The sequence below is a fragment of the Polyodon spathula genome, chromosome 24 (assembly GCF_017654505.1).
Source record: "Polyodon spathula isolate WHYD16114869_AA chromosome 24, ASM1765450v1, whole genome shotgun sequence".
In the NCBI taxonomy this organism is placed as follows: Eukaryota; Metazoa; Chordata; class Actinopteri; order Acipenseriformes; family Polyodontidae; genus Polyodon; species Polyodon spathula.
The window spans coordinates 17,673,970-17,684,937 of NC_054557.1; the positions used below are offsets into that span (position 1 = coordinate 17,673,970).

Genomic DNA, 10,968 nt, shown 5'->3' on the forward strand with positions numbered 1-10,968 from the left:
CAAATGTTTTATACAATTTTAATTATTAAAAAAATAAAAGTAATTTAAATATAATTAGCTTTACATTTAAGTAGAACAAATCACTAACTGTACAATTATGGGTAATATGCAAATATACGAGGCATGGAGGAATCCATTACATAATCTGCCGTAAACACCATAAGTAACCGACAGGGGGAGATGTTCCCCAACTGCATGCAATCTTCTATTCACCAAATGTAAACAATTGTAAGTTTGTCTACAAACATCCGATCCAGACGCATGATACGTCTTTGCAAAGCTATAAAACTGCTTCTCCAGTTCGTAGCTCCCATGGATATTCATCTACGGGGCACAACACAAGCAGTCAAACAAACTGCCATCACACTCTCATCAGACTCGTTCAGGATTATGACAGAGGCAAGCTGTGCAAGCGTGCTTCCCAAAATGGCCTCCCCATGCTTGCTTCAAGTTTCACAGCACAACAGCAGATCATTTAACACATTAACAATAAACAGAGTCCGGATTCTCTCGAGGTAAAAGAAAACTGCATTGCTATTTACATATGTTTACAGGGGTTGCTTTTTGGATGTACGGCTTAATCTTCTTTTTTGTTTGTCATAATCAAAAGTGTGTCAGCCTCCGTTTTCTGCATTTGTTTTTATGTTACTGTGTTGTTTTTAGCTATTAATTATTTATCTTATTGTCCCCACTCGTTCTTTTTTGTGCACACACAAGGTATCTTCATGGTTGTAATATAACTGTGTTTTAGTTGCTTTTTATTGTTATCTGTTTGCTGTGTTTAGTGTATTTATTTTGTGTAGATGCTCCAGCACACACACTGCAATCAGTGTATTTATTTTGTGTAGATGCTCCACCACTCACACACTGCAATCAGTGTATTTATTTTGTGTGGATGCTCCACCACTCACACAATGCAATCAGTGTTTTTATTTTGTATAGGTGCTCTACCACTCACACTGTGGAAATCATCCAAATGCCTCTGATGGTCCTGTGTGCTACAGTTACATTTGATTGCACGTGTGTGGAAGGGGGTTAATCAGAACTTTAAAGTGTCATGAAAAAGAAAGCTCATTCCTCCCTGGCATGATCAAATCAGTGTGACAGACACACAAACTCTGCTGTATTCAGCTACCAGATAACTTCTATTAAAAATGCCCACGACCAGTGACACCGTATTGTTTAAACAATTAAATCAATAGTTTCCTTTTCAATTATTACATATTATTATCATTATTTTTTTTTACTAAATAAAAAATGAACAATAATGACATTGGTCCCTGGTATTCATTCTATACCCTATTCCTTAAAATATCACTTTGTAGTGCAAATTTGAGGAAAGCAACCACTTAGCAATTTGAAAATTGGTTGACAGTAGTGGTAGGACATACTGATAATGAATCTACAAGCACAAGTGTCTCGCTCTTTTGCTTCCCATGCAGTAGCATCTCATAGACACATTGAAATGCAGTATTGCGCTACACCGTTACGAGCAAGTCCATATGTGTGTGTGAATGGGCTAGGAGTGTACAAATTGCTACAGACTAACTGTAGTACATGCAGATAATCACTGCAGAAGTACAAGTTTGTGGACCTTTTGCTTCCGATGCTGTACCTATCCTTAGGTGGCACATTTCACTGCATTGTGCTATCCTTGAAAATGTCAATTTTTAAGTGTTTTTTCAGCCATACAACCACATAAAAGCTCCATTTGAAGGGCTGTAGTATTAGACATACAGTCTCTAGCTGATTCCAGTGTTTCTGGAGGATTCCTGCAAAATTTGATTTATAACAAGAAAAAAGACACAAACACTGCTTTAAGCGTATTGAGCAACTTTGATCATCTATGTCAGGCTCTCAAGCAAGCTGTGAATGTGGTAGGAGGCTGAAAATTGGTACAGACTAACAGTAATACATGCAGATAATCACTGCAGAAGTACAAGTCTGTGGACCTTTTGCTTCCGATGCTGTAACTATCCTGGCACATTTCACTGTATTGTGCTATACTTGAAAATGTCACTTTTTAGTGTTTTTTCAGCCATGCAACCACGTAGAAGCTCAGTTTGAAGGGCCTTGTTTTTTTAAATGTTTGTTTTATTTTATATGTTTGTGTTTTATATGCTGGTGGCACCTGGTGTTTTTCTTCCCCCTGTGAGGAGCTGTATGAAGATGTGTTCAAATGTTCTCTATTGATGAAGTAACTTGTGTTTCTGTTTTCATTGTGACGTTGGTGTTGGAGAACTTCATCATGTGGAACAGCATTGTGTGTGTGTGTGTGTGTGTATATATATATAGAGAGAGAGAGAAAGAGAGAGAGTTTTGCTCATGCTAGATTTGTGTTGAGATTTTGTTACATGTTATGCTGTTAGATTTGTGTGGAGATTTAGTTCAGGTGTCCACCTCGCTGCTGTGGTCATCCTGTCCCCTGGTCAGCTGTCCACCTCGCTGCTGTGATCATCCTGTCCCCTGGTCAGCTGTCCACCTTGTTGCTGCAGAAGTTTGTTTGTGGCCGGGACAATGTTCTCAACAGACTGGGGTTTTTTGCTATTTATTAAACTTGGAAGAGGACCTGCAACTTTGTCTTGCAGTCTTTAGTGCAGTGATGTTGGACTTTATTTATTTGAGAATCTGTGTTGAATAATGTGTTTTTTGACAGTGAAATTGCTTTTAAAAAACAAGAAAAGAAAATGTACACGATCTCTAACTCAATGTTTGACAAACATAAAAAAAGACAGAAAATTAGTTTTATTACAAACAACAGTTCTATTAAATGGCCACACGATGGCAGCATTGGATAAGGAATGGCGAGAACTTCGTTCTACTCATCTTCATAAAGTTCACTACCTGCTCTGCCCATTGTTACCCGCTCGACAGAGCCGCGCCGAATTAATGAGTTCACCCAGGGCACGTCTCAGTGTGAAACAGCTGGATCTAATTAATTATGTTGATTTGTGGAAGAAGGAAACACCTGATGAAGCCTAATGAAGAGGCGAATCGTTGTGCACACCTACACAGCACTTCGGAAAGGTAAGTATAGATTGTTTTTGTAGTGGTAAACATACGGTGCCAACACAAGCTACAAATCAATCACTTTCCCAACTCTACACCTACACTCCAGACACACTACAACACATCACCCTAACCATTCAAATCGGATACCCTTCCTACCCAAATCCAACTGGGAACCAAAGAACAACCAAGTTCCACAGGAAATCACAGAGATCATTCTTGAAGACCTAAAAGCAATACCTAGCCTTAACCCAGGGAACTACAAAACAGAAAACAACCTAACAGCACCAAAAAGGATAGCACTTAGGGAATTACAAAAACATACCAACATTATTTTCAAACCAGCAGACAAGGGTAGCTCAATAGTAATAATGGATAGAGAAGACTACATCCTTGAAGCCAACAAGCAACTAAACAATCCAGAACACTACATGAAATTAGACACACCAATTTATCTTGATTCCGCTCAGGAAATTAATAGAATTATACAAACACTAACAGAACAAAAATTAATTAACAAAAAACAGGCACACTATCTCAGGGGGGCAGACACACCCAGATTTTTTATACGCTACCAAAAATACACGAATCGCCAGACACGTGGACTATCCCACACACCATATCAGCAGGCAGACCGATAGTATCGGACTGCAACAGCGAATCATATAGAATTGCAGAATACACTTGCAGAAGACCACTTTTTAAACCCCCCTATCCACCAAACACACTAGCTACCTCAAAGACACATATGACTTCATAGAAAAAATTAAAACACTCAAACTAACAGAAACTGCTTTTCTTTTTACAATAGACATAGACAGCTTGTACACAAACCTAGAGATCAACGCAGGCATTGCAGCTATCAGGAAATGTTTGAATCTGAACCCAAATCCAACCAGACCAGGCAAGGAACTGATCAAACTCATGGAAATCAGCTTAACAAAAAATGACTTTGAGTTTGACAACCAATTCTACCTCCAGACCAAAGGAACAGCGATGGGGAAATGCTTTGCGCCATCATATGCCAACATCTACATAGTCGATTGGGAAGAGACAATCCTCCCCAGATGCCCACAGAGACCAACGCACTATTTCAGATACCTAGATGACATTTGGGGCACTTGAACACATAGCATAGAGGAATTTAAAAATTTCATCTCTTTACTTAATACACACCATCAGTCCATCAAAGTGAAATACACCACACATAGCAGCGAAGTAAACTTTTTAGACACCACCACTTACAAAGGACCGAATTTTTCACAAACACACCAGCTAGACACCAAAGTATATTTTAAAGAAACTGACACACACACTTTACTACACAAAACCAACTACCACCCTAAACAAACGTTTAGAGGTTTAATCAAATCACAACTACTCAGATTCCACAGAATTTGCACACAACCTACTGACTTCCAGGCAGCTACCAAAATCTTATTCACAGCACTCAGGCAAAGGGGGTACTCCTTTTCCTTCCTCAGAAGAATAAGGATAACCTTCTTAGAACAAAAGCCTAGAGACAACAAAAAGATTATTCCACTTATAACTACCTACTCACATTTTAGTGTTGCAGCTAACTCACAGGTCAAACAGGGCACAAGGTAATATCAGCCTACAAAAAAAACCAAAAACTTGAGCAATTACTTAGTGTCCAGTAAATATATATGTTTAACCGCACTTCTCTGCTCAGTACAATTCAAGGCACCTCACAGTACTAAGGGAGAGTTAGGGGACCTGGGTTCTATTCACTATTTTCTACAAATAATATTAAAGACCTTGGTGTGTACGATTGTATGCAATAAACAGGCAAGTACTCCTGCAAAGATTATGTGTTACTGTTAAATGGTTAAGTGAGTGTCTGATTTTGGCATAACCCAAAATACATATAGCACAGTGCCTCCACCTAATAAACGCCAGCTGCACCACTAGGTGCGGTGCGTACTTTTACTAGGAATTAAAAACAATATAAACAACTTTTGGTACTTTTTCCAGTACGCCACACTTTATACTCTGAATCATCAATAGCAATAACAATCCAAATAATAATTTATTTTATTACACAGGTGCTTACTTAAATGAAAATGATTCTCAGTTCAAAGAATAAAAGTGGTAAACACTCATATGCATTCCTTTTTCAAAAATAATATTACAGTATGCAACAATCATAAAACTTTGTTTTTTACATATATAAAAGGTTCCCCCAAAAACCACAGTTCATCCCGATAGTTCTGGAAATACTCTAAGAACTCAATTTTACAATTTCTTTGTTTTTTTTTTTAAATGAACATAGGTGTCCGATGGATTGAGAGAAAACAATTTGCAACCCCCCCAATTCCCATGGGCAGTAGGAACAAAGAGTTGTCAGGGGTGATACATTATATATATATATATATATATATATATATATATATATATATATATATTTATTGCACAGTTTTGAGCAACATATTGTGTTTGATATTTTCTTTTGCACACTGCAGCACTGTTGTTAAAATATTGGTATACATAGTCATTGTCCTGTGTATGTATAATCCTTATCGCAAGAGCAGCAACTTCATCTCTGATCTCCGGGCTTTCATTAATTTCACATGGACTTGAAATATAGAACACTATATGACAAATCACTGGACAGGTTATATTGGTCAAGTAATAATATAAATATTAAGAATGATGGTACTGAATATAAATTAAGCAAGTTAAGGGTTTCTTGGTAAAAGCAAGGCATATGCGTGACGCCCCACTCTCTTCACAACCTATTGCAGAGCATTTACTTTAAATAACATGCTGACAACACATTAGTGTCATTGTAAAGAATATTGCACGACATAACAGTTCCATTTAAATCACCACACTGATTTAGAAGGAATAAATACATTTGATCAGTTGTGTATCTCATTTATGGGTACTTTTTAATTAAAAAAAGTAAAGTAAAAACCACACTCACTCCTCAACCTCATATTACTTGTTTTTGTATAGTTTAATAGATTTTTATTTCAAAAGGTTGTTTTTTGTAAGCATCCTGACAGATTAAATCTGTGTGTTTTGCAATGCTGAAAAATAAACAGTATCTTATCTTTCTATTACCTTATAAATATTTAAATGGGGCAGCTATAACACCCTTCCTTTTAAAACCTGTTTATATCAATAATTCATGACAAAGAAATACAGATAGACACATCTACTAATCATTAAATGTTTTTGAACAGGTGCACATATGAGAGCCAGAGTCTGGATTTGAGCCAATTCTGTATGTGAAATCAGGAAATTGCTGTAGCATGTTTGATCCAATCAAAAGTGACGGAAGGTAATAAGACATGTTATTTTAATATAGTGTAGGGACATAGCAGTTCCACTTAGTCTCCCCTGTGTGGCAGCACTGGCCCACAAATATTAAATGCCAGATTAAATCTGTCTTTTGTAATGCAGAGAAACAAATGTTACCTTGTATTTTAACTTGGTTTTCTTAATGTCTACTTCCTTAAAACATTTAAAATTGGGGGGGTGGGTGCACAGCTTTGTTTGTCTGATGCTTTAGCATTGTGCATCACAAGCACTGGGGTTTAAGTCTAAGGGGTCAAGGACCAGAACTGGTCTTGGTTTGAAATATTTGCACAAATAAAAAAAAAAAAAAAAAAAAAAAAAAAAAAAAAAAAAAGAAATAGGCTCAGACATGTATTAGGGGGGAGGGGGGTTAAAAAGGGGAGAAACACTTTATTGGAATAGATACAAATAAGTCCAAATTTACTATCAAAATGCAAGTGTACATGTTGTGATATTAAATTAGACACATCACATCTCCAGGATCCAACAGTACCCTTTGATGGGAACCTCTGTCCTACACATTTTAAAAAGCTTAATTACACCCTTGACCTATCACCATCAAAACAGTAGCTGCAAGAGGCCACGTTTGTTGTAAGACTTGCTCTGCCATTTCAGCACTCGCTAGCCCGGGCTGGTGGGGGAAAAAAAATAAATAAATAAAAAACACCACAGAAGTTACATAAAAAACACCCCACAGGAAAGAAATACAATGCAAAGTTACTGGTGTCTCAGATCTGGGCCTCACTCAAGCAGAGACATGCTTGCCGCCCTGCAGGGGTAGGACCCCTGAATGTATTCCATTTTTGACCCTTGATTTGAACCCAGACCTACAGAAGGGAAAGCAAATGCAACTAGATGCCACCCCACATACTTAAGGTTGATGTACATGTTTAGCATACCAATATTCTGAACACTAAATTTGGATATAAAAAAATTGAAATTTAAAAAATAACCAACTGATGTCATTATGACACTTGAAAGTCCTGAGTGGATTAGATCTATTCAGCCAATACAATAAAATTCATTTTCATTAATACCAGTGACAACAGCAAATTAAAAGTTGAAATCTGTTATACCTGGAGATGAAAGCAGTTGCTCGGTTGTAGCAGAAGTGCTGTTGGCCCTTTTCCTGCAAGGGAGAGAATAAGGATTTTTGTAAAACAGAACTTGCAAAAAAAGGAGAGAAAATGTTTTATTGTTTATCCAAACCCTCCCCCCCATTGAGGTTACATGGTGAATGTGGTTGACAGGAGTTTGTATCCAAAATGTATTTTTTATATAGCTATAAAAACAACTGTGGGCCAATTACAACGTAGCATTTATTCAGTACATAAATTTTACAATCTACTGAAAGCTTGGTCACTTGACAAAAAAAAAAAATAGCACACAAATGCATTCACAAAAGTGGATTGAAGAGGTGTTGAACAGGAATCAGAACTGCTTTTATTGGGAGAGTTCTTTGCACACACAAGGACACAACATAGCTCAACCTAATTTAGAAGGCAACAGGAAGTTAATACCTGTTGTCTTGTTTGAATTTGCATCTGCAACGGTTACCTGCAAAAAGAGGAGCAGACACCCAGGTTACTAAAATCACTTAACAGTGAGTGATGAAACGCATTGCAACGTCCATTAGAACATGAGAGTTCACAAAAGACAAGGCCATTCAGCCCATCTCGTTTGGTTGTTAGTAACCAATTTAATCTCTTTGCCCTTTAATCTTTAAGAATATGCAGCTGTCCCCCTTGCGGTACTTACTGAAGAGGATGCAGATGCCAATGAGACAGAGGACAGCAGCCATGATCAGACCTCCCACACGCAGCTGACCGTAGTCTGAGAAAAAAAAAAAAAGTCAGACCCAACCAGAAATCTGAAATACTGAACACACCCATCCAATGAGTTTGAACTGAGGTGATCAATCTTTCACAAAGCATCAATGTTTACATATATTACAGGTGCCACAAGCAGCTTTTATTTTAGACCCCCCACCCCTGCTTAACAGTCAATTAGAGTCAATTCAATTCAATTATTGATTTGGGGTTTTTGTTTGCACTTATCAAATACGATCAGCTAGAAAAATGGTAATGAGAAGGAGTAGACTTACTATACACAAAGGGGTCCGCTTTCTCAGCTGTATATTTAAAAAAAAAAAAAAAAGAAAGTTTGAGGTTTAAAATGCTTCATTCCAGCTAAAAATATATAAATGGAGGTACACCCTCGTCCCTACAGCACTGCCCTACAGAAAAGAATATATCTTACCAGTTTCTGTAGCATCTGTTAAAGAGGCAGCCAATACTGAAAATGAATATAAAAAAGGAGATGTTAATGTGTTCCAATGCAGTGCAGCAAGGGAAGGCTGGGACTTAATTCAGATCAACACATCCTCAGAAATGCTGCTAAGCAATTTCTATGCAATACCATCCAACTGGAAGCTCTCCAAACAAATACATCTCCTACCTGTTAGAATAAGCAAGGCTGCAATTGTAGCCATCTTCAGCAGGACCTGCCTGAATAAAATGCAAAATTCAGTCAGGCTGTTTACACAATCAGACTGCCAAGCCAGGCAGCTGCTTCTAACTGTAGCCGATTAATATACCAACTATGTAGAAACTCTTTACATAACTGCAAAGAGACAACTTTAAATTTTGAAGATCTATACTACAGGGAGAGCGCCACCCTGCGTTTCCAAACATACAAAAGACATGTGTTCTTGTTAGGAGTGTGGATGCACCAGTCATACCGATCAGACCTCTATCCTCATCACAGCAGTCTAACTAAATTGTGACTGGACCTACAAAGGCCATTATTGCTGCCATTAATGATATTTTACATTGGAAACCACTTTTAGAAAGATTAGACTATTTTATACAGACTTCAAAATGAGGGAGCGGGGTTAGCGAACCTGGTGATAACAGGGTCAGGTCTCACTGTTCTGGTTTATGTCGTGGTGTTTTAATGGCAAATATAGGATGAAGTTTACATCGTTTTATGAACTTGCTTTCTGTCAAAATTAGTCTTGATTTGCACAAAACAATGCCCTCTGATTTTACAGCCGCAGTTTGTCTCTACTAACCTTACTGCAATTTAACCATTACCCTCATGTCTTCTAAAAGGATTTGATAATTGTTTATTGTTATAACCAATCAATGTATATAGAAATACACAATTAAAATGACATTGACCAGATTTTGTTGAAATAAATCTGTTGGAGCACTTAATCATGGGAACAGGTTAACACTTTCATGAACTTGGTCAGCTACATAAAGGAAGGAAGCATTCCCAGTAAAAGGAAACCAACGATCAAATGTGCCTGAATGTTTCAATTAAATAAAATAATGTAGTAAATGCATTCAAACCCAAGTGTAATTAAAAAAAAATAAAAACAAAAACATTGAAGTGTTTAACGTCATTTTAAATTAACTAGTCTAAAGATAACTGTCAGTGGGGAACTAGGTGACCTGGAAGGGCAGAGAAGTGATCCAGTATTTATAAAAGCTGCTACAATACTCCTGTACAAAAGGACACAATTCTTTGTCAAACTTGTAAAAATGCAATAGCACTTTCCAAGTTCTAAGGATGTATGTTTTCATTAAAACTTTTAAATTCACAGGACAGAACAAGCTACATTAAGTCTGAAACTATCAAAAAACACATGCCAAGTTTCATTGTAACTGGATGAATGATCCTTAGAATATAAAATACACATTTGACAAACAAATAGAGCCTGTGACCAAGGGATATATTATGGGTTATTCTCACAGTTTAGAAGTACCAACAGCAGACTTCAACTTGCAGGCATACACACTACTTGTGCAAAGGTTTAATTTACTAGCCTGTCACCACTGGAGACATGGGTTTGAAATGGGTTAGATCACATCTTAATCCTCATTATGCCCAGCATAACTGGGCATATAATGGCAGTTATCAATCTCTGCCCAGAATCAAAAGCAGGGGTGTTCATGTCAGGATTGAGGTGCATCTGTCCCTCACCTACACGCATCAAAAACAATGAATATTCCACCTGGGCCATGTCTTGCTTTATACCATACAATGAAGCAAGAGAATTCTTTAATTAATTTGCTTGAATTCAACCAAGCACATCAAAGGGCACCTACAAGCTTGTTTGACCACTAATGTTTAAATAAATCTTAACAGGTATTCTTCACTCCTCTTTTTTAGTAGCTTTTAAAAGGTAAGTGAATACATTAACTTTTCCAAATACAACAAGGTATATATTTATAAGAGAAAACCCATCCAAACATGTACCTATGCTTCTTGTTTTAGTAATGCTGTACTGTAGATTATATAATTAAAGTTCAGGAATAAATTTCAGGACAGGATTATATATCTCAACTGAATTTAAAGAAAATAGAGACTTCTGCTGGTAGTTTATTGCTTCGTTTAAAATCAATGCATCATCTTAAAACCAAGTAGATACTCATTTTAGAAGTACCATAGAAACATGTTTGAAAACAAAAAGAGAAATAAATGTTACTAGAACACACTGAAAAGTAAAACAGAACCATTTATAACTGTGTGCACAAGGACTGCTTGTATGGCCTATCTTAATTCAACAAGCCTTCACAAAGCACAGTCACATGCAACAGTCTTTTTCTTTGTAATCAGCAGCAAAAG

At 37.0% G+C, this 10,968-nt stretch overlaps 2 protein-coding genes across 2 annotated transcripts in view; one reads left to right on the top strand and one right to left on the bottom strand.

Annotated features, from left to right (window-relative positions):
- The window catches only part of LOC121298551 (B-cell receptor CD22-like), a 98,808-nt gene that overhangs the window by 45,110 nt on the left and 42,730 nt on the right, over positions 1–10,968 (top strand). The window lies entirely within an intron of this gene.
- On the bottom strand, positions 6,688–8,893 carry LOC121298870 (sodium/potassium-transporting ATPase subunit gamma-like). The gene is made up of 7 exons (XM_041226133.1): positions 8,791–8,893; positions 8,593–8,628; positions 8,438–8,464; positions 8,092–8,166; positions 7,854–7,890; positions 7,410–7,462; positions 6,688–6,964 (listed from the first exon to the last, which is right to left on the bottom strand). Exons 1-7 carry the CDS (start codon positions 8,822–8,824, stop codon positions 6,945–6,947), a joined length of 282 nt encoding a protein of 93 aa, XP_041082067.1. The 5' UTR covers positions 8,825–8,893; the 3' UTR covers positions 6,688–6,944.

Coding starts and splice junctions, on each gene's coding strand:
- LOC121298870 (XM_041226133.1), bottom strand. CDS start 8,824: ATGGCTACAATTGCAGCCTTGCTTATTCTAACAG. Junction 7,463..7,853: donor AAATTCAAACAAGACAACAG/GTATTAACTTCC, acceptor TCTCCCTTGCAG/GAAAAGGGCCAACAGCACTT. Junction 6,965..7,409: donor GCAACTGCTTTCATCTCCAG/GTATAACAGATT, acceptor TTCCCCCACCAG/CCCGGGCTAGCGAGTGCTGA.